At 46.1% G+C, this 23,170-nt stretch overlaps 1 protein-coding gene and 1 long non-coding RNA gene across 25 annotated transcripts in view; both read left to right on the forward strand.

The window, feature by feature from the left end:
* The window catches only part of LOC123280243 (heparan sulfate glucosamine 3-O-sulfotransferase 4-like), a 63,325-nt gene extending 47,694 nt beyond the window's left edge, over positions 1-15,631 (forward strand). The window contains 4 exon segments of the mRNA XM_070485367.1: positions 8,915-9,019; positions 9,669-9,823; positions 10,574-10,639; positions 15,527-15,631. Of these exon segments, the coding sequence (XP_070341468.1) occupies positions 8,915-9,019; positions 9,669-9,684 (121 nt within the window). The 3' untranslated portion in view covers positions 9,685-9,823; positions 10,574-10,639; positions 15,527-15,631.
* LOC123276648 (uncharacterized) overlaps positions 1-23,170 on the forward strand; it is a 197,983-nt gene that overhangs the window by 109,057 nt on the left and 65,756 nt on the right. The window lies entirely within an intron of this gene.

Raw genomic sequence — 23,170 nt, forward strand, 5'->3', positions numbered from 1 at the left:
GCCTGGATTGAATTAGAGACGCAGAAGCCGGGATGGAAAGAAGGGGAGGGGTCAAGAAATGAGGATGATTCTAAGCACTCGGTGAAGGAGAGCGCAGCTTCCAGGCTGACTTCTGGCTCAGGCGACTGGGTAGAAGGAGGTCCCAGTTAGTGATGCAGGAGACACAGAAGGATGAGCAGGTCTGTGGGGGAAGATGGTGAATTCTGTTGAGGACATGTTGGGACATGAAAGGGAGGTGCCCACTGGCAGCTGGACTCGGCGGCCTGGAGCTCAGCAGTCGACCTGGGCTGGAGGTGATTTGCAGAGCTGCAAGGCAGCGAGGGTGCGAAAGGGCTTATCAGTGCCTGCTGCAGAACGGGAGTGCCTCCACGGACGAGGAGGCGGAGGCGCAGAGAGGCTGAGGACCATTCAGGGCTTCGTACCCAAGCTGAGATTTGAACCACACCCTTTGTGTGTTTGTGTGTGTGTGCATGTGTGCACACGTGCATGTGTGTGTTTTCCCCAGTAGGCAGTCCTGTCATTACTCATGCCTGTGCCAGCCAGTGTTTGAAAATATCACAGTTGCCTTTGCCAACTTGGTGCATAGCATTGGCTTAATTCTGTGGGACATCTAGCATTGAATGCCCCTAGAATAGGGACGGCACATTGATACTGGAGCTGGGGATTCAAATTGGCATTAGCTTGGTGGACAGGCAAATGGAGGGAGCATAATGTAGCCATGCGTGGTGAATGCTAGATTCAGAGGGTTCCTCTTTTGCACCCTGCCATATGGGCAGTTTCCGTGGCCATGAGCGTAGATCTTGGTGAAATCGCTTCTCTGCTGAAGAACGAGAGATCAGAAGATAGTTCTGCTCAGTGCTGCGTGTGCATGAACTCGCCGCGGTATTATTTGAGGTCAGAGTAACCTTGTGAGAGGCCACCTTCTGATCCTGCCAGCTGTCTCCTTTACCTGGAAAAAAGCTTAGCCGTAAAAGAAGAGAAATAGCTTAAGGGGAAGGATGGAAGAGAGGGGAAGAAATAAATAGCCGAGATGGGCAGCACAGCCATACTTGTGAACACTCTGGGCTGTTGGAGCATGGCAGAGTGGAGTCTGCGTGAAATGTCTTGTGAAATAGCAGAGAGCAAGGCCATAGCCCCTGGGCTTCGGAGGCCGTAAGCTTATTAAAAGTTTTGTTTTGCTCCGTGGAAGCAGACCCTGTTTGTGTGTGCGTGTGAAAAGGAAACAAATCCTGGCATGAGATTCCGTTCCACTGAATTCATTCGGAAAGATGTTCCTGTTCGGTGGGCCAAGACGTTATGAAAAACCATAGACGCTGCTGAGAAGCTGTCCTAAGGGGTCCGGCTTGTCAAGACCCAGTTCTGAGCAGCTGATTGCTGCTTGCCATTGTTCGACCTGGACTGGGGCTGAAAATGCTGATTCCCTGAATGTCCCTAAAATAGAGGCCAGCTCAGACCGGGCTTAGAGCTGGGGTGAGAGCACATGAGCCAGATTCTAAATCAGATCGAAGCAAGAGGGGTTGTCAGTGCTTTGACCAGAGAGATTCCCTGGGTGTTAATTCCACCCTCTGTGAGTAGGACTCGGGACTGGAACGCATCCTCAGCTCAAGGTTGTGGCCATCTTCTTGTCCCTTTTAGCCCTGCGTGGGCCGTTGTCTTCTCTGCGTCTCTCAGTGAATTTACTTGGACTAGTGCAGAGAGAGCATCCTGTTGGCTTAACCAAGTACCATCGCCCCCTAGTGGGCAGAGCCCTCTGTACGAAGCCTCATGGTAATCGTTGGCCAACCTATGGAGGTATCTTCTTTGAGTCAGATGCTGTGTTCCAGTCCAGTCAGTGGCCAACTCAGACAAAGCCATGTTACTTTGCCAAGTGGGCAGTGCTGGGAGGGGGAGTTTGAAATGGCTGGACCGTGGCCGACTTGCACACTCCCAGTATCTATTGTCGGGGCAAGGGCTTGGCTCAAAGCTAAGTTACCAGACTGGTTAACGGCTGGTGTGTTAATCGGCCGCTGTGTTAGAGAGTGGGCCCAGGAAGAGCAGGTGTGTTGAGTAGCAAGTCCAAAATCCCAGAATGATGCAAAGACCTTCCCGGGCTCGTCTAGTCTATTCTGTCAGGGATGTGGGAATCTCTCTGGATTTGGGTCAGAGGGCGAGGTTGAAAACCAGACACCACCACTTAAGAGCTGCTTGGTCTTCGGAAGCTTGATTAACCAATCGGAGCCTCACCTCTCGTGCTGTGAGCTGGACCAACAACAATGCCCCCTCCCAGGGTTGTGAGGATGAGGTGAGGAAGGTACCTCCCCTAGCATCTGGTACCCGGAAGGCACGTAATGCCTTCGTCTCCTTCAGTGAAATACCAGGGACCTTTCAGCATAGGGTCACTTGCGGAAGGAGTGTGTCCACCCAGGGGCAAGAGAGTGGGATATAAGTTACATAAAGATTTTAGTTATTGCAGCCAGAAGAGTTTGGCAGACGGTGGCCAAACTTTCTAGGTCAGTGTCCGGAGAGGAGAGATATAGAGAGTGTTAGTGGTGATAATTTTGTCTGTCTGTCTTTCCTGCTCACTCACTCACTCATCTGTCACTTCTCTCTCTCTCTCATCTACTTTTTGTTCCATCTATCAGTCATCTATGTACACACACCTCATTTTTTAATTAAGAATTATTTCTTGAATGCCTAGTATCTGCCAGGCACGGGGGGTACAGTGATGAAGAAAACAAACCCATGACTTCATAGAGCCTGCATTTGAGGCGTGGGGTGCAAAAGATGATACATGAAAACTAACTCATGGCAGACGGTGACAGTCTAATGTGCTTCCGTGTGCACTGCTTCATCTTATCCTCGCAGTACCTCTGTGATGGAAGAGGGTCTCATCATCCCATTTTAAATACAAAAAAAGTCAGACTCGGGGAGCGGGGGGTGCCTCGATTTCACCAGGTGGACACAGCCTGCCTGGGGCAGAGCTGCCTGACTCGGCATCCTGCATTCTTTTGACTTCCCCATAATGTAACTTCCTTGGAAAAGGAAGAAATATGAACTGACAGGAAAAAAGAGAAGGTTTTCAAAATAAGAGTTTGTAAATCAACCTTAAGAAGTTCCATGAGTTGCAAGGGGTAAAAAATAGCTCACTCGGTTACCTTTATTTTCCCTTCTGGTTTTAAATTCCCATAGCACACTTTCTGTGAGCGGTGCAGGGGACTTTAGCTTCTCGCATTGCCAGGCAAATATTTATCCTTATGGATAAAGCAATGCCATAGTCGTCTTCACGGCCTTATTCTAAAACGTCTTCCCTCCCTCTGGAATTTTACACTAGGCCAGCATTCTTGTTTTTGTTTGTTTTTTGGTGAGGAAGATTGGCCCTGAGCTAACATCTGTTGCCAATCTTCCTCTACTTTAGGTGGGACGCCACCACAGTGTGGCTAGATGAGCGGTGCTATGTCTGCGCCTGGGATCTGAACCTGTGAACCCTGGGCTGCAGAAGTGGAGCACGCACACTTAACCACTTGGCCACCGGGCCAGCCCCCTAGGCTAGCATTCTTGACCGTTCCTCTCCTCTCTTTGAGGATTTGTCAGGGGCTGCAAGGCAGATGCCCAGTGGGGCCGGGCAGGTGTGACAGTGCGTGAAGGGGGCCTGGTGGGAATACTGGTGACCTTGAGAGTGAGCGTGTGTCCTCTGGGGGCGGCCGTGACTCAACGCCATCCAGTCCCCACGGGTGTTGAGGGTGCACCGTGTTGCCAGTGCTCGTCCTTTGGGAGAAACACAAGTCAAGATTTCATGCACAATATCTTCAATTTAAATTTTAGTTCAGTTTCAACAAAACAAAATAAAACCCATAGTGTGGGCCAAACCAAGCATGCCCGCGGGCCAGAGTATTTTGGGTCATAGGCTGGGTTACAACCTGCTGTCATGGGACACTTCTCAGTGGAGAGAAGGGATGTCTTTACATCAGAGATCAGATTTGATTTGTTTGGCCCGGAGAGTTTTGAGACCCATTTTGAGTTAATGGCTAATATTTTAAAAGTGGGATATTTCACCCAAAGATCTAGGTTTCTGGCTTCTTTAGAAAACAAAAATCAAAAGATGGAACAACACTGAGTCCAGTGTTACCCAGTCACAGACTCCTGGTGCTGAGTGTGGCACTTCCTTTAGACAGGGGCTGCCTAGTTTGCCGCAGTCCCCATCTATTGTTGACTTCTGGCCCACTGCACTTACTAATGTGATCTCCCTGATGCCTGTAGGCATTGGAGTTTGTGCTCACAGGTTCAAATCTGTGTTTGATCAGAACGTGAAAGGGGCATTCCAACTCACCTGACATCAGTGTGGGTTGACGGTGAAAATCAGCGTGCTAGTTCTCCCCAAGCAGAAGATCGCTCCCAGGAGCAAAATCAGTCCTGCTGGATCTTCATAGACCCTTTTACTTTTTATCTGTGCCTGGGGGAAGATCTGTGTGTGTGTGTGCCTGTGCGCACACCTGCATCCATCCTGTGTGTGCACTTGTGCGTGCAGGGCATGGAGGTTTGATCTTTCTCCCGTTTCCCTCCATCTTCCCGTTTACCAAGCAGTTATCTCTGCTGTCTTCAGCTCTGGCTCTCAGGCTTGGGGAGCAACCTCTTGCTCATTGGTGCCGGGAGGACCAGGCATCCTCACTCTCGTGGTGGGCCCCTCTGAGTGGCTGGCGATCTTGCTGTTTTATGTGTTGTTCGCCTCTCACAACCCGTTTCTATCTGCGATGCTCTGAAATCCGTGGCAGTCTCCTTGAGATACGCGTGTTCAGCAGCTGAGACCACTCAAAGCTTTATCCCTCTATTCTGCCACCATTGCTCCTTCATGGAAAGGATTTGAAAAGGAAACCTTGACTTTTAGATTGATTTTTAAATAAGCACCTATTTAGCTGTTGGTGCTTGAAAAGCAGCCCGGATTATAGTCTTCCAACAAGCAAACAGTATTCTAATTGATGCCTCTCCTAGCTGATGAAAGGGGCCTCCCCCCAGCCTGGGGACAGACCTGATATTCACAGGTTGTTGACAACAGCGGGGAGTGGGGAGAGGTCAGCGAACGCGGGCACAGGCGAGTGCTTTCTCCTCTCCTCGGTCCTTCCCCCGTGGACTCTTGTCCTGCCGCTTCCTCTCCCTTCTAGTTGATTGCCGTGGTTTTGGTGGTCATGCCAAGGTTTTTTTGCTGCATTTCTAGAACAAAATGCAGACTAGGAAGTACTGTTGCATTGCTAACCCAGTGGTTTCCAGGAAAGATGATGGACAGAGTGTTTAAAATTGGATTGGAACTTAGAAGTTTCCAGATTCGTAGATGCCTCCCTCCGGGTGAATAGTTTTCTCTGCTTTTACTAGAGATGTCTAGAATCTAAAGTGCCTTTGCCAAGAGATGAATAAAAGCCTTTCCTCCTCCATCGGGCCTTCCTAGAGTGTGAGAAAGAAAACATATTCTCCTTTCACTCCAGTCATGATGGCCTTGAGGAGAAGTGAATAGCCAGCATTTATTGACCACTCCTTAGACACCAGGCTTTGGGCTGAGTGTGTCACATGATCATCTTGTCCTCACAACCAGCTTAGGAGGCTGCTCTTGTTGTCATCTCCAGTTTACAGATCAGGAGACAAAGGCACAGAGAGGTTAGGTAACCTCTCTCAGGCCACACAGCGGGGGAGGGGTGGTACCTGGGTTTGAGCTCAGCCCATTCTTTTAAGTGGAACACACTCTGCGCTGCAGCCTATGTTGATACATTTCATCCGGCTGCGTGTTTCCTGATACTTTTCTCTCTGCCATTTACAGAGTCTGTGGAGGCCGAATGTTGCAATTCGTGAAGAGCGGTTAGTGTGCAGGACATTACTCATCATAAAAGTGAATAGTCAGTGTTTATGACATGGCAGGGACTGTGCTAAGTGCTTTAAATGCATTTTCACTTGGGGCTCTCATACTGACTCTGAAACGTGGGTATGGAAGTCACTGACCACGATCCTACCTCCAGGATTTGAACCAGGATTGATGCAGTTAGAAGTGAACCCACCCTTTAATTTACCATGTTGCAATTTCATCCTCTGCTGTTCTCTCTTCAGTGTCTGGTTTGCTCCAGCCACAGGATGGCTCAGTGCTGTTGGTTTAACATGCTAAATGATTTCCTACCTCAGGACCTTTGCACAACCTCAGCTCTCTGCTTGGCACACCTTTTCTCCTCTTCTCCCCTCAGCAAACCATGCTTTAGCACCCCGTTCAGGTGTCACCCTGGGAAACTTTCGGCATCTTCCATGGAAAGAGCTAGTGGCTTCTCTCTGCCTCCTCCCCTGGAACCCTGCTGTCTTTAGACTCTCTTACTGCCCTCCTTACACTGTGTTGTCATAATTTGTATACCCCATGGAGTTGTAAATCCTTTGAAGTGGAGATTATGAAGGATGCATCTCACCCGACTGTGTGGTTTGTCACTCTCCCAGAACCTACTCCAGTGGCGGGTAGTCATAGGTGCCCAGGCACCAATGATGAGTCCCTGTCTCGCTGGTGCCTAGCCTGGAGCACAGGAACAGACATACTGAGTGCATATGACAGTGCTTGTATTAGTCAGGGCTCTCCGGAGAAACAGAGCCAAGAGGATATATAGAGACATATTTAAGGGGACATTTGTCATGGGAATTGGCTCACGTGGCCATGGAGGCTGAGAAGTCCCGTGCTCTGCCACCTGCGAGCTGGAGACCCAGAAACCAGGTAGTGGAATTCAGTCTGAGTCTGAAGGCCCAAGAACCAGGAGTTCGGATGTCCGAGGGCAGGGGACGATGGACGTGCCAGCTCTGAGAGACAGAGGGAATTCACCCTCCCTCCCCTTTTTCCTGTTTGGGCCCTTGACCGAGTGGAGTTGCCCAGCCGCTGTGCTGACAGCGGATCTTCTTTACTCCGTCGGCTGCTTTAGTCCCTTCCAGAAACACCTCGCGGACACACCCAAAATAGTGTTCTACAGGTATCTGGGCATCCCTTCCCCAGCCCTGTCCAGTGGACAAGATTACCCATCACCGTTCTCAGTATGGTTTTATTGATGGTTTTGTATCATTCTGACCCCCCTCCCCACCTCTTTGTTACCTTCTGGCTTCAAACAGCGTTTAGTAGACGATGGAATCATTTTTCTCGCCCAGAGGTTGGCTGACCTCTTCCTGTAAAGGGACAGAGAGCAAGTATTTTAGGTTTTTCAAGCTGTGTGGGCTCTGTCAACTACTCACTTCTGCCATTGTGGTGTGAAATCAAACTTTGTTTGCAAACATGGCAGCTGGCAGATGTGGCACACCGGCTGTCGCTTGCTGACCTGTGTTCTAGGAGATTCTTGTCGTGACAAATACTGGAAGATGATAATTGGGCTGCTCTTATCACAGTCAAGATTAGCTTAGTTGCCCAAGCCATAGTCTTAAACTGGGCCTTGAAGAAAGGATTGTGTGTTCAGTGTCATGCATAGCATCACTCCGAGTGCCTCACTGTTGGCCCATTTAGGTATCATTAAAGGGGTCTCGTAGGTTGTCGTGGAAAGGACCTATGCTTTGGAGTCAACTATTCTGGTTTGAATTCTGCATTTAAGCTGTGTGATCCTGGGTAAGTTACTGAACCCCTCTGATCCTCACTTTTCCCATCTGTGATACTTAGATCACCATCCTTACCTTGCAGCATTTTAATGGGCTGCAAATATTTAGCCTGTTTCAGGCACATAATAGGGATTGAGCAAATATTAGTTACTTTGTCTTCTTGCAGGCTTTTACCGCAAATCCCAACCTTTCAGCTGCAACATGGAAATGTAAACTGTAAAAGCCACTAGAGCCCAGGGAGGCCCAGTGTATTTGAAATTCTAGAAAGAGTCTTTGAAAAGTGAGAGACATTTAAGTCTGAGGAATTTGTCCTTTCTAACTGTCTCACCATTCTCTTTGAGACGGAGTGAGAAGAATTTGACATTTCATTTTCACACCTGAATGTTACAAGTCTAATGCAAGCTTGGGAATCAGAGGTGGCTGTGACGTCAGGGGACGGGGAACGGAGGTTGCAGACCAAAGGCAGAGATGGCCTGTTCAGCTCTGCAAGGAGGTTGATTGGATGCCTACAAGGTTATCAAAGGGACTCTTACGAACATTCTGGGACCAGGAGGAGTAAATCTTGGGATGCTCTATTGGGAAAAAGAAGTTGGATGAGACCCCTGTATCTATCTGTACGTGCCACACATCATAAGTATCTATGTCCCACAGCTCCTTGCGTATGGTGTAGGGCACCTAAATGTCGCAGAGAACTGTCTGGCTCCGCGTCTGCCCACACTTCGCATTCTGTTCCCAGACGGGATCTCCGCAAGCGTTCAGAAATGCCTCTCCTTGGTCCAGGCTGACTTCTGTGCTCCTTACAGCCAGTGTCTTCGTGTTTTTACCATTGAGCCTTGGCGATGTTTCTGTCCTATTGCCTGCACGTGGGGCCTACCATGACTGGACCCCTCCCCAGGCAGACCAAAACGCTCCTTCCTGTCCAGTCCCAAGGCATTCTGTTCATAAGCCCTCAGACCACTTATAACACGGAATGGACCTTCGTCGTGCCTCTCTCTCTAATAGATTAAAAGCTCCTTGAGGACAGAGGTCACATCTTATTGATCCTTTTAGCTCCAGTACCTGGCATGGTGGCAGGTACTTATTAGAGGCTTGATAAATATTGCTGACTTTGAAAACAGGAAACTATTTTTAAATTTGGAGATATTTTCAAGCTGACAAACTGAAAATGTCTTGAAACGCTGGCTGTCCAGAAAAAATGGTTTTGTGTTGACTTTGAAGTTGAGTGGCCCGTCCTTTTAAACCAGCCCCGCTAGGCCCTCGGCGAGTCTCAGCGCATCTTGGTGACAGAACGACATCGCCCAGAGGCCTGCGGTGATTGGCTGCATCATGGGGCGCACTGTCGTTCCAGATGTCGGTCCTGCGGGGTTTTCCTGCGGGAGCAGCAGGGAGCGGAGCCACCGCTCAAGAAACACTCCAGGATCTGCAGCATTGACCCTGAGAACCGTCCACGCAGGTGGGTCAGGCGGAGGTTCAGTCCACGGTGACTGGAGGGCAGGGCGAATGGGTCAAACCAGGCATTTTGTGGGAAGTGGTTAATGTTTAGGAAGTGTGAGCACTTGAATAAGAGTAAGCAGCCACGGCGAGAGCCCTTCGGGTGGCTTCTCAACCTGGGATTTAGCAAACGTCTGCTGGCTGCCCACCATGTGCTGGGCGCTCAGTGAGTTCAAGACCTTCTGAGAGAGGCACTAGCAATGTTTCCATTTCGCAGCTGGGAAAATCAAGTGCGGATAATAATAGTTCCTACCTCACTGTGATGATCAAATGATGTCCTATGTATAACATGCCCAAAACGGTGTCTGACATATAGCAGGCACTGCACAAGTGTTTGTCATTATTACGTAGGACCACCTCTTCCATACAAGGCGCCTACTTGGTCTGTTGCATCGTTTTGCATGAATCTTGGTGGGCATAGCGCAGCATACTCTTCACCCACTGTCCCTTTCTCGGACAGCACTGAATTTCCAGGGATATGGGGACCTTTGACGCATCTTGCCCCAGCTCGTAGCTTAAAATCTGGTGATGTTATTATTTTTCTTCTGCACGATTGTGCATCGCAGGGATTTCTCTTGTAGCACTGACTAAACAGGATGCTATTTCTGCAGGGGCCTTGGTGACTGAGCTGCTGTGGAACCCACCACGTTTATGTGTAGTTTGCGAACTGGCAGGTTGATCCATCAAGAGTTCCAGGAGCAGAAGCGCACCTCATTCTGTTTTTCTGGGAGGTCCCCCGCCACACTGTCTGTGTGATGTGCCGGAGGTTGGTTTCCTAAGGGCCTGCAGCGGGAGGGACATCAGTACTGAGGGTTCTAGAGAATGAATCTGGACAATAAGTGTTGCTGGCCTGTGTCTGCAGGGTGAGCAACTGTTGCCTGCCTCTTGCCCTCCCATAAAGGAAGGTGGCACATGTCTGCAGAATGTTCCATGGCTGAAGGGTCGCGGATTCTGTCATTAGAAAACACCAGGGCTTGTTATATGTTTAGTGGGAAAAGCCTTCCCTGCGTTGGTCCGTTCATCTTGCCTGCTGCTTACAGACCTCCTCTGGCTGTGCATTAGGTACAGAATCAACTCCAGAGTCCTTACCATGACACACAGGCCTTACGGTTTCAGGTGCCCCAAGTCCAGCTGGGTGCAAAAAGCCACGCCCTCTCCCCCCACTTGTACCCTGTAATCACTTTCCACTGAATTTCTTGACTGGTCTCCAGATAGTTTGTACTTACTCATAGCTTTTGCCTTTGCATGTGCTCTTTCTTTTGTATGGTATGCCCTGTCTCCTCTTCTCCAATGGCAAACTCCTACTTATCCTTCAAAACCCAGCTCTGATAACGCTTCCTTTGGAGAAGGCTTCTGCAAGGCACCTAAGCCAAATTACTTGCCCTCACTCCTGTCCTCCTCTAGCACTCTCTTCTCTGGTATGATAATGAATCCATTGACTTTTGTTATCTCTCCACCAGAGCATACTCCTTCATGGCAGAGACCGTTTATCTCTGACCTCCTTCATTTCTGATAGGAGTGAACCATGAGTTCGAAGTCCTGGCTTGCAGGAGTCTGGTTTCTGCAGGGCCGTGCCTGCTTGGTGAGTTCTCCTGATTCAATGCATTTATTTTTAGCAACAAAATTTAACGAAAATCCCCAAATATGCATGCTGTCACTACAAGGTGCGTTATTCCGTGGGTGTTGCTTAGCCAATGCTCCCTCCCCGTTTTAATCCACTTCCCCCTGATCGGTGCCGTCTTGCACCCCTTTCTCTAGTGCTGCTTCTCTGAAAGGCCTTCCATGTCTCCGCTGCCCCCTGATGTGTGGGTGGGGAGTCTCTCTGGACTCAAGCACATTAGCCTGTCGGCGTTGGCGAGTGAAGTCAGTCATCTTGCAACTGACCCAACCTCAGAATTAACATTTCCAGTCCCCACTTTGTCTGTTTTGTTTGTTTCTCTAAAACCTGCTGGTCTCCTTCACACCTCCATAGCTTTGCCAGGATTCAGTAATCACTCATTTTTTTCAGCAAATGGTTATTGTTTACCTTCCATGTGTCAGGCGCAGCTCTAGGCATTGGGGATGCAGCAGAAAGCACAAGAATGTAGAGCTTCTACCTTGAATATATGACTAAATTAAATATTGTGACGGAAGATGAGAGCACTGTGGAGAAGAATGGAGGTGAAAGAATAAGTCTTGTGGATACTTGGGGGAAGAGCATTCCTGGAAGGGCTAACAGCAGGTGCAAAGGCCCTGAGGTGGAGGAGTACCTACCGGGTTTGAGGAACATGGAAGATCGCTGTAGAAACTCTGACTTTTATCCTGGGTGAGGTGGGAAGACATTGGAGAGCTTTGAGTGGAGAAATGCCACTGACTTCATGTCTTCACAGCATTACTGTGGCTCTTGTGTTGAGAATCGACTGTGTGGGCCAAGGGAGGAAACAGAGAGCAGTCAGAGAGCCCCGCAGTCATCCACGTGAGAGCTGCGGCGCATCGGACAGTGGTGTTCCCAGTCCGCGAGGACACCCTTCTCTGTGCCATCAGGAGCAGTCTTTCTCCTGTAAAATCGAGGGCCGGGGCATCCTCCTGCTGTAACTCTCCCGGACTTTCTTCTCCTGCCCTCAGCACGTTTGACGTAAACTCCTGCGGTAGTGATCATCATGTGCTGTCATCCTCACTGAGCTTTTCTTCCTGCGCTGGTTTCACTTCACTTGGGAATCCTTGGGAACTTACTCATTTGTGAATTCCCAGGGACTGGCACAGAGCCTGGGACATAGTAGGCAAGTTTGGAGGGCGGGACGCACATTGCAAAGCTACCTGGTGGACACCCCAACACCCATGCTCACCGTTTCTTGGCGTTCTAGAAGAGAGCTAGTCCAAGTCTTGCCTCTGCCTTGCCGGCTCATGTGGCTGAACAGTTGTGCATTCTGAAAAGAAGAGCCCTTAGGGGGATGAAAAGATTGTAAGAAGAAACGGATTTAGATTCGCTAACACTGAGCTAAGAACTGTGTGCATGTTTCCGGATTTCATCTTCACTCGATCTCATGAAGCATCATCTCCATTTTACAGATGGGATAACTGAGGCTCCAAGGCTTTAGATCACCCGGCCAGTAAGTGGCAGACAACAGTCCAACCCAGGTCTGTGGGCTTTGAAGGCCAGCGCTCTCCCCAAAGATAGACTGTTCCACCGAACCATCGGGAACCAATTCATCCTGCCTGATCGCCTTCGTATTATAAAACCTAGTGGGGAAGGCTGCAGCTGTTAGCTCTGGGTCTTACTCCAACTGTCCACCAAGGGATGCAAGAGTTTCTTGAGTAACTCAATTCCTTAGAAAATAATTTGCCTTCTTTTCACTTTCTGCATTCTCTTCTCTAAAAATTTCACATAAATAACATAATATACCATTATAATATTTTATAATACATAATATAAAGTATATTAAATATATATAGATATGTAAAATATAAATAGATATTATGTTATATATATATAAAGTCACCCAGGAGATACATGGACAAAACCTGAATGTCCCTTGATGGGGGGAGTTAAGAAAGGTGCAGCCCTGAAAAGAAACTGAGTGGCCCTATGACATGCCAGGACGGCGTGATTCCTAGGTGCATTTTAAGGGGAAATAATTAAAACAAAGCGTTCTGTGTATCGTGTGTTTTCGTTTGCATAGAAAGAGGCCTGTGCAGACGCACACCGGCTGAGCTGTGGGCGGTCCTGGCGGGCGGGGAAGACGTTGGCACAGTGTCTGATTCTTCGGTGGGGCCAGGTGGACGGCAGGTCACAGGTGGGAGGCAGACTGATTTTTCAATAGATTCTTCTATGCTATTTGATTTTTTAAAGAATCTAAGATGCACACATATATGTACACATATGTATAAAATATGTATTTCGATTGGTATATAAGTATAATATATATATATAAATGTTGACATGTATTTTTTAAAATCTAGCTAATTTTAAGCAGGGCTTCCCCGGTGCGTGTGGTATCTCTCATACACCATCGCACAACTCTTTGGCTTCACAGACGGTCTCTGGGGACAGAGGCCCTTTGGTTGGGGACAGCCACTCTGGAGGCTGTCAGCTCCGCGTGGGCTGCCTGGCTCGCTGAGGCGGAAACTCCCTGGGGCCTGGCCTCATGCCCTCCCTTTGAGCCCTTCCCCTCCCACCCTCAGTCTGCTCCCTGCGCATCCTTCCAGGCTCAAGTCCTGCAGGATGGAGCAAGCCTGCTTCTCTTACGGCTCCAACAGGAGCTGACGTGAATCTTACTGGCTGCTGGCCTGCTTAACTTTATGTGTCAGCTTGGCTAGGCTCTGGTGCCCGGTTGTTTGGTCAAACACCAGTCTCGATGTTGCTGTGAAGGTATTTGTTTTAAATGTGATTAATATTTAAATTAGTAGATTTTGAGGAAAGCAGATTATCCTCCACAGTGTGGTGGTCCTCATCCAATCAGTTGAATCCGTCTGTCTCTATAGATCTATCTATCTGTAAATCTTTATCATACAGACATATGCCTACGTCTATATCTAGATATATCTATACTGTCTGTGTCTATGTCTATATCTGTATCCATTTTCTCTCTCTCCCCCACCTTTTGGTTCTGTTTCTCTGGAGAAACCTGAGAAATATACAGCTGTGATTGGCCTAACTTGAGCCATGGTCCTGCCCCTGATGCATTACTTTCTCCATAAGAATGCAACACACTGGGCTAAAGTTAGGGGTTGCTCCCTGGGCTGTGGGGGAGTGAGATCCGCCCTAATGACCATGGTACTGAGGATGGGAGAGAGGTAGTCTGGAAACCAGAATCAGGCTGTTACAGGAAGTAGAATAAGTGGAGGCTGGAGTGAAACACAACAAAACAGAGAACAGAAGTCCATCACTGTGGCTGTTATTATCTCCTCTTGCAAATGAATTAACAGGCTCAGAATGGTTAAGAGGCGTGGTTGAAGTCACACAGGAAGTTGGTAATTGAGCAGGATTCAAGCCTAAGTGTGTATGATCTTGAAGTCTTTATTCGTTCTTTGTCCCCGATCATTTCATTCCTTCCTTCATTTATTCATTTCATCATCCAGCCAGCCAACAGTAAACTAATGTTTACCGGCTGCTCACTATTGACAGACATGGACTGTGCTGGACCCTGAGGAATCCAGATCATCTGACCTTAAAAGTGTCCCTCACATGAGAAAAAAATGTTTCCTGTGCTGCAGACCGCTTTTCAGATATTCCAAACAAAATCCACTTTTCTCGAGCTGCTCAGAGCAGGCACATTCAAATCCGGATTGGTCTTCAGAGAAAAGTACAAACTCCTTTTCCGCTGAGCCAACTCATTTTCAATTCACTCCATGAAGTCAGGCAGAGTACCAGGAGGGTAAAAACAATCGTAACGACACCACAGCCCACTGCTGTTTACAAGAAGGGGCATTCCTGGTGGGGCAGAGGAAGATGGACGGCACCCGTGTGCCAGAGCTGGCATGGCGTCCTGGCAAGTGGCAGATTTATGGCTCTGGCATCACCAAAGGAGGAGTCCCTTTCCACTGATGTCCTTCCGAGCTCCCCTGGTTGGTTATTGCTCCGTTTCTTCTTAGCGTGAGTGATGAGAGGGTCCTAGGAGGCAAGTGGGTGCATGCAGTCGAGCAGTTGTTCCATGGATTTATGGTTTATTCTCTGCTCGAGTCACTTTCCTGGCTGCTGCCACTGTGAATGAGTTCCTCTGTGAGAGCAGCTCCTGGCCTCGCTGTGCCCACTGCTGCCTCCGGGCCTTTGCCGGACATGCCCTGCCTGTTACTGTAGGTCAGTCCAAGCCCTTCCCCTTCCATGTGGCCAAGCTGTAATACTAGTAATCGTGGTCCCGTTTGACATTCGTGTGGCACTTTACAGTTTATAAAGTAAGGTACGGTTTATAAAGCAGTGGGTCACACTGGTTCAGAGCACGGTCTTTGGAGCCAAACTGCCCGGGTTCAGATCTCAGTTTAGCCTTCACAGGCCAGATAATCGTGGGCCACCTACTCTCTCTCCCTCGGTTTCTGCATCAGTAAAGTGTGGGCAATCAGAGGGGCTCTTGTGGAGAGTAATTTGAGCTTATCCATGTAAATCAGAGGGTAAGCCCTAAACAAATGATTATTATTTTTATTTTATTATGTAAGTCATCCTAAAAGAAGGAGGAGAAGCAAAGAATTGGCATAGTGGTTTGTAATCTCAGCTCTGCCACTAATCTGCGTGAGCTTGGGCAAGTTATCAGTTTTCTGTCATCTGTAAAATGGGGAGGATGACAGTGCTCACTGCACAGGGTGGTTGTGAAGGTTAAATGAGATGTTGCCTGGTAAGTGTTGAGCACAGTCTCTGTGATGCAGTGAATGCCCAATGACAATCGTTTTTAACGGTAACTAGGCACCTTAGAAACATTTAACCACTACGTCAAGTGAGCTTGATTTGTGTGATATAATCCTAAAGGAACTTTATTTTTGTCTTCTATTGTTTCTTCAGATTTACTCAGTGGGGCTGATTCTGTTGCTGCCTCTGGATGAAAATTCTGGAAGGCCCTACTGACTTTTTGGTACCTATTCAGTAACAGAAGGTCCTACAGCCCCTGTAAGTTGCAAAACTCAGTTGCACATCAATAATTAACATATTCAGTCCAGTGCAATTGCTAAAACTTTAAACGTGGTTTCTGGGCTTGCCACATGCAGGGCAGCTTGCTGTCATGACAGGGAGGTGACCAGCTTCTATCTCCTCCCTCATCTGCTGACCACAGTTTCTGCCTTCTCCAGCGTTGGAGAGGGGACAAGGGAGAGGAGAGGGGACATGAAAGTGTTTCCTTGACTGGACTGTCGTGAGCTGGTATCAGCACACTTCCTGGAATTGGCAGATGTTTCAAGCAGGCTCTTTTGCTCGTGGTTGCTTTTGGGGTTTCTTTGGAGATTCCCATACACATCGACATCCCTAATTGCTGGAGCTCTCTCACCAGCGATTCTCTTGATGACAGAAATTGCATCGCTGTTTCTGCACTGTCACTTACAACTTCTTCTCAGCCCTTAGGAAAACGCGATTTCACTTCATCTCTTTCTGTTGAGATTCCATTTGTCCTTCCAAGTTGTCCTCTTGGATAGAACCTTCTCTCTTACACATGGCTCACGTCTGGTTCACGGAAACATGAGCTTCCCACAAACTCATTTAATCTTCACCTGCCCTTGTGTGATGAGTGCTGTCATTATCGGCATTGACGGGGGCAGAATCTGAGACGTTGAGTGTACACGTAGCATATCCAACATCACACAGCTAGCAAGTGATGAAGTCATGCCCTTAATCCAGGTCATCTGACCCCATAGCCGAGATTTTGACCACCCACGTTGTACTTTCAACTTAAAATTGAGCATAATTGTTTTCCTTCACTGTCTGAGAAAAGATGTGTAAAAATTATGTACAATTCTCCTTCTTGTCTTTTGATTTTTGGGGGAGTTATGGGAATGAAAATGTTCTAGTCATGCTTATCTAGTGTTTTCTCCTTTCCTGCTTCTCCCTCCAGAAAAGTCTAACCGTACAGAAAAACAAAAACAAACTCAGCCACCAAATAGAAAGACCTCTGTCTTTTGCTGGTGTCCATTTGCTCAGCATCACAGAACTCAGCGCATGTGCACTTCCCACGAGCTGTCTCTCTGCCTCCCACCTTTTCTGTGTGTTTCATACCAATTCTCTCTAGCTCACGCTTACATTTTCTCCACTGTTGGATCTTAACAATATAGTTTGGAATTCAATTTATAAGAAGAATATATTACACTTTACCAAGTTACACTGCATACCCTCTGAATCTGTTTACTGACATCTCTGGGGTCTCAGGATTACTTCAGAGCAAACTTGATTAAACACTGTTGGATTAGTTAAAGAGGGGTGCACATGCAGCTGCCTGGATAGCACACTGTTCTTTAAGAAAAATATTGGATAGGGGCTGGCCCGGTCGCTCAGTGGTTAAGTTCGCACGTTCTGCTTCTTGGTGGCCCAGGGTTCGCCGGTTCAGATCGCGGGAGCGGACATGGCACCGCTTGGCAAGCCATGCTGTGGTAGGCGTCCCACATATAAAGTAGAGGAAGATGGGCATGGATGTGAGCTCAGGGCCAGTCTTCCTCAGCAAAAAGAGGAGAATTGGCAGCAGTTAGCTCGGGGCTAATCTTCCTCAAAAACAAAAAAAGAAATATTGGATAATCCAATGCAGGCAAATCAGACATCAGCTTGTTTTGTTAATGTTCTGACCTCATTTAAAATTAATGAGATTTTATTAAATTAGAAGATCCAGATAAGTTAAAATAAAATTGATTCATATATTTTTGCAGAGGTGAGCGTACGAAATCAAACTTCCAGTCTTATTGGCTTACTAGTTTAAAAATACTTTTCATAAATTTTAGTTCTCTTGGGGTAATAGCTTGTCTGTTTCAATGGTATTGGGTGTCCTGTCAAATGCTTTTGTTGTAATCAGCATTTTCTTTCCCCACTTCACACAAAGAAAACCTAATCTACCCCTCATTTTGCTGCTTTCTTTGAAAAAAAGAGAAGGATTGGGAGCTATTTAGCCAATCTGCCTTGCTGCAATTTCTCATATCAGAGGAATCTCGTTCTTCTTTTTTTCCTTCATATTTTGTAGATTGCAAATATGTTTGAAGACGTCATTGTCAGTGAAAGGATTCTTTTCAGTTTTCCACTGTGTTTCTTTTCATCAATCTAATTCTCTCTTTAACTCAATGCTGCTTTCATTTATAGCTTGTGACTCCTCTTCCGAACCTTCTTCTACTTTCCAGAATGGTTGCATTTTTAAAGCTACGCCTGATTGCCCATATTTCCAGTTTTTGCAGTTAGAACCATGGGGATTTGGCTTCCCTGCCCTCTGTTTTAACATCAGCTCCATTCATGGCTGTTGTCCCTGAAAATCACATATCTGCTGTCTACCAGAAAATCAAGCCAATTCTTGTTTTTTCTGCCTGTGGCGTAATGACAATTTCCTGCTTTCTAGACACTTGAGTCATTTTGACGCTCCAGCTACTCGTGGGGAGAAATTGGTTATATTGAAGGATAGGGCAAGGTGACAGTGAAAAATATAATAAAGAATTCGTGGTAATTCAGATGCTGAGTTTACTTATTTTTTTACACTCAGAAGAAAGATATTTATGAGCATTGTTTTTGTTGTGGTAAAATATGTATAAGAAAATTTACCATTTTAACCATTTTTAAAGGTCCAATTCAGGGGCATTAAGTACATTCATAGTGTTGGGCAACTGTCACCATTGTCTGTTTCCAGAACTTATATATATCTCAGAGATTTTGAAGTACTTGGGTGACCAAATCTGTTAAACATTTTTAAAGCACTTTTTACGTCATTGTGTCATTTTATTTGTTCTTTAAGGTACATCTTTTCGTTTATCTAATTTATATTTATTGAGTGTTCCTGCTAATCTGGGCACACTTCTGGGCACAGAGAACTATAGTGTTAACCAGAAAGACAGGAAGCTCGTAGCTCAGTGAATTGGCTGGAGTGATTTCCAGGTCTTCTTCAGCTAGTCAGCATTTCTTCACCCGTATATGGATATGTTGTCCTTTTCAGAGCAGTCAGACCAATGTCCCTTTGCTTCAGTCTTCACTTCAGGCTGCTTCTCAAACCCCATCCCAATATTATATTTGGACTTTCCCAATCCTACAAAGGACTTTCTATTCCTTCTCCTTTATAGATATGTACTTTGCGGTATTCTTTCATGGATGTTTAAATGGTATTATAGTGTATGTATTTTGGAGCAATTTGCTTTCTTTTTTCCCAGTTTTATTAAGATATAATTGCCACGCAGCACTGTGTAAGTTCAAGGTGTACAGCATACTGATTTGACTTACATATATTGTGAAATGATTACCACAAGAAAAAACTGTTTTTCTCCCTGTGATGAGAACTCTTGGAATCTGCTCTCTTAGCTACTTTCAGACCCAGCATCCAGCAGTGTTCGCTGTACTCATCATGCTGTACCTTACACCTGTAGTACTTTTTTATCTTATCCCCAGAAATTTGTACCTTTTGATCATCTGCAATTTGCTTTTTTACACAGCAGCATTGCTTGGAAATCAATGCATATTGTTGTATTTATGAGTCTCTAGCAAATGCTCGTTGAATCCTTAGCATGCGGCAGGAGCTGTGAGCTAGATGTCTTCACCTCTCTTCCGCGTGTAACCTTAACAACAGCCCGGGAACAGAGTGTGTTGGCACCATCCTCATTTTATATACAGGAAAACCGAGAATCAGGGTCTTCAGGTGTTTTGTTCAGGGTTGCACAGCTGGTTAAGTAGAGTCAGGATTTGAACTCAGCTTCCTGACCTCGGAGCATGCACAATTACCATTCGACCAAGCTGCCTCTGCCTGGTCAAGTCAGAAATTTCAGTCATTCACAAAGATTTTATTTGTAGTTAGTCCAAATAAATAGCCCATTAATCATGCGGTCACACGTAAATACAACATTGCAAGTGTTGTGAGTGTTTCAAGAGAAGTGCGTTGCTCTGTGAGAGGGGTTGACCTTCACTGTCTCAGCTTCCCTGAGGAAATGGTAATGAGCTGAAATTTGAAGGATGAATAGAAGTAACCAGATGAAGAGGAAAGGAAGAGAATTCTGGGCGGAGGGAACAGCATGCACAGCAGTTGTGATCAGAGGGAGCACAGAGCTTTCAAAAACCTAACGTCCAGTGTGACTGAAGCACAGACAGGAAGAGAGGAAGTGGATGAGACAAGTGGGGAGAGGTGGGGTCCTGGGCAGGCAGGGTTCAGGGCCTGTTTGCCATCTTGTGGATTCTAGTCTTTATTCTTTATTCAAATAATTTCGAGCAAGAAGGGTGGCGTTTGCGTTTCTAAAATATCACTCAGCCATACTGAGCACAAATTGGACACAGACCAGAATGAAGGTGGAGGCTGTTCAGTATTTGGCAAGCTGGTAGCTTGGACAAGGCTGGTGGTGATGGAGATGTAGAGAGGTGACTTGATACAATTGTATCAGCAGGATACAGCTGGACCAGTACAATTCTACTGTCAGAGGTAGAATCAGCAGGTCTTGGAGTTGGGTTGAATTTGGCCAGGGAGGGAGGGAGGATGTGAATCAGTAACATCTGGATTTCTGGCTTGAGCAGCTGAAATGGAAGGTGGCGATAGTCACTGAGCTGCGGAAGACTGGAAAATGGCCAAATTTGGGGCGAAAGATCAGGAAGTTAGTATTACTGTGCAGAATGGAAGGTCGGGTAGCTGATTTCAGAAGGGCCCTCCGACTTTACGGGCAGTGAAGCGGCTAAGAACACAGCCCCTGGCATCAGACAGCGACTGGGGTCCCTGCTCTGAAATTTTTGGCAGCTTCCGCTCGCTCCTCTGACCTCAGTCTCCTCTCAGGTCCCAGGGATGTTATCAGCCCCTGCCCTGATGTGCTGAGAGGATTTAGAGAAAACTGTGCATGAGGCACTTAGCCCAATCCTCCGTGATTAGTAAGTACTCAATCTAGTTACCCAGATCATAATCGTTATCACCCGTTATTATTCTAAAATGATTTGTAACTAAAATATTGGAGGAGTTCGGAGTGACGGAGTAGATAACTCTTTATCTTATCAGTTTATACCAATTAAACTTTCTTCTTGACTTAACAGTGGACTCCCCAAACAATGAGATGTTGTTCCTCGTAGAGGACATTTTATTACAGGTAAATCAGGCAAATGGTCGCCTTTGAATAGATGTTGTACAAGAGCCACAATACATCATTGTAAAGGTCACCGGTGTCAGTTTTTAAATTAATTTTTCCCACTCTTAATAGTTCAGATCAAATTCTTGATTATATTGAGTTATCAAAAAAAATTCCCCTGTAATTTCAGAGGCTGGTGTCAGCCTCAAGAGTGACAGCCATGTGACTGTGCTGTGAGGGATGCTGTCAGCAGCATGAATGGGAAAATTACTTTTATGAACACCAGATTCTCATGGGAGGGCTCTGCCTCTGACATGTGTCAAGAAGGAGCTGCCAAATTATTCTCTTCCCAATACTTGCTAAATTGAAACCAATTCAAACATTGCCGGTTGAGGTTGAAACTTCTAGGCTATTAAAAATGTCACATAAAATGTGAGTGTACTTATTGGAAAAGGGTAAGTCTCCTTCTAGAGATTGCATAGGTAAAGCTTTCTGATTTTCGGAACGTATAATGTAGTTTCACTAAATAAATATATGCCGAAGCTTCAATGCCTTATCTCTATTTGAAAGAAATATCTTTTATAAGAAGAAAAATACTGGGTATTTGGAGAACAGATGTTAGCAACAGTCTAAGCATTGCCCGTGGCTTAGATGGAAAACTAGAGGAATGTGTGTTCAAAATCAGAGGTGGGGACGTGGTCCTGCCTAGACCTTGTTCATCTTGCAGACGTGGTTGGCCTGCATGGGGATTAAAAAGACAGTCCCAGCTAGCCACACTCAGTGGAGCTGAGTAGCAGCTGCCCACCTTGGACTGGCTTGTGCTCACTCTATTCTGTACTTTTCTGTCTTAGCTGTCTGATCCCTGTAGGAATTTGAGTCTGTAACCTCTTCCCTAAGTCTATTCTTTTAAACCAGGGATATGCTGCCCCCAGAAGTCCATAGCACTGGGTGAGTGATGTGGGTAACTCAGAATAATACGGCACATCTTCTTGGAATGTTGGTTTTACATGACAATTTGGAGGAAATGTTTTCATGTTAAGACAAAATATGTTGGGATAGGTTAGCAAATTCACATGACATTCTGTTTTTGAAAAAGTAATAGATGAGATTTGAACATAACCTAGAGTTTGCAGTAGCCCAGTAGTCACTAGCTGGCCATGATCCCAGATGCGAAGGAGACTCTGAAAGTTTGGGGAAAGACAGTTTCTTCCAGGTTGGAAGCATACAACAAGCCCTCCTGACCAAAAGGAGGGTCTTCTGCTGTACAAACGCAAAGTAACTAATGATTACAAGGGCCTCTATGCAGTAAAAGCAGACCAGAATAGTGATTTAATGGAATGAGTGTTTGAAACCTGGAAAAGAGAAAATGAAGCATCTTTCATTGAAGAGGAAAATTAGGAGGATCTAGTTATTTTAAACAAGCTGCTTAGTCTTTAATGTATGCTTTTTCCCCACCCCCACATAATGTATTCCTGAAAATCTGCCTGGAAAGTAGACAGACATATAGAGAATAAATGCTCTTGTGTGTACTAAAGAAAGTTATATATGAGATTTCAAAGGAACATCAAGCTAGATAGTGGAAAGGCTTGACTCCTGAGTGTATTCTTCCTTCTCCTTGGTCCATGAAGGATGCTTAGTGGGAAAAGTTTGGAATGGGTTGCCTAAGTCATGGACTTAAAGCTGGAAGTGGTCTTGGAAATTTTAACAGCCAGGACTCTTGGCTGCAAGTGACAGAAACCCAAGTCACTGCCTCAAGCAAAACAAGGAATCATTGGCTTGCAAAATTGGAAAGTTCAAGATTGGATATGACTATATTCAAGTTCTCAAAAATATGTCATCACAAGTCAATCTCTGTGAAGGATCTCTTTATCCCCCCTCTTTCTCTCTTTCTATCCATGTATCATTTATGTATTGTCTGTCTGTAGCTCCATCTATAATCTGTTTTCTCTTTTTTTATCTATCATCATCATTTCTACTTTTCTCTGTTTCTTCTTTATTCTCAGGCAGAGACCTACAGTGCGATAACGATGCCAAGGATTGTATTCATGAGTTAGTTATCAATCTCAATGGCAAAGTTTGCTGTTCTTGTCACATCATTCTACCAAAAAGCTGTGCTAAAATCGTTGGTTCTGTTTGGGTTCCATGCTCATTCTTAATCAGTCGATGATGTGGCCAGGAAATGGAATAATCTGATTGGCTGGGCCTGGGTCACGTGGGCTTGGGGGTCAGTTCCACCTGAAATTCCTAGTCATGAGCGTTTCTTACCGGAAGAAATTGAAGTGACAGCTACAAAAGATCTTATTTAGTTCTGATTTCTCACCTTACTCATAAAAGAACTCAGGTCCAAACAGATTTTTTTTTTTTTTATTGTTTCATGAAAAGATAATAATGAGTAGAACTAGATTTTTTAAAGTGATTTTTTAATGGAAATATAACACATACAGGAATG

Source organism: Equus asinus, chromosome 14, assembly GCF_041296235.1.
Source record: "Equus asinus isolate D_3611 breed Donkey chromosome 14, EquAss-T2T_v2, whole genome shotgun sequence".
In the NCBI taxonomy this organism is placed as follows: domain Eukaryota; kingdom Metazoa; phylum Chordata; class Mammalia; order Perissodactyla; family Equidae; genus Equus; species Equus asinus.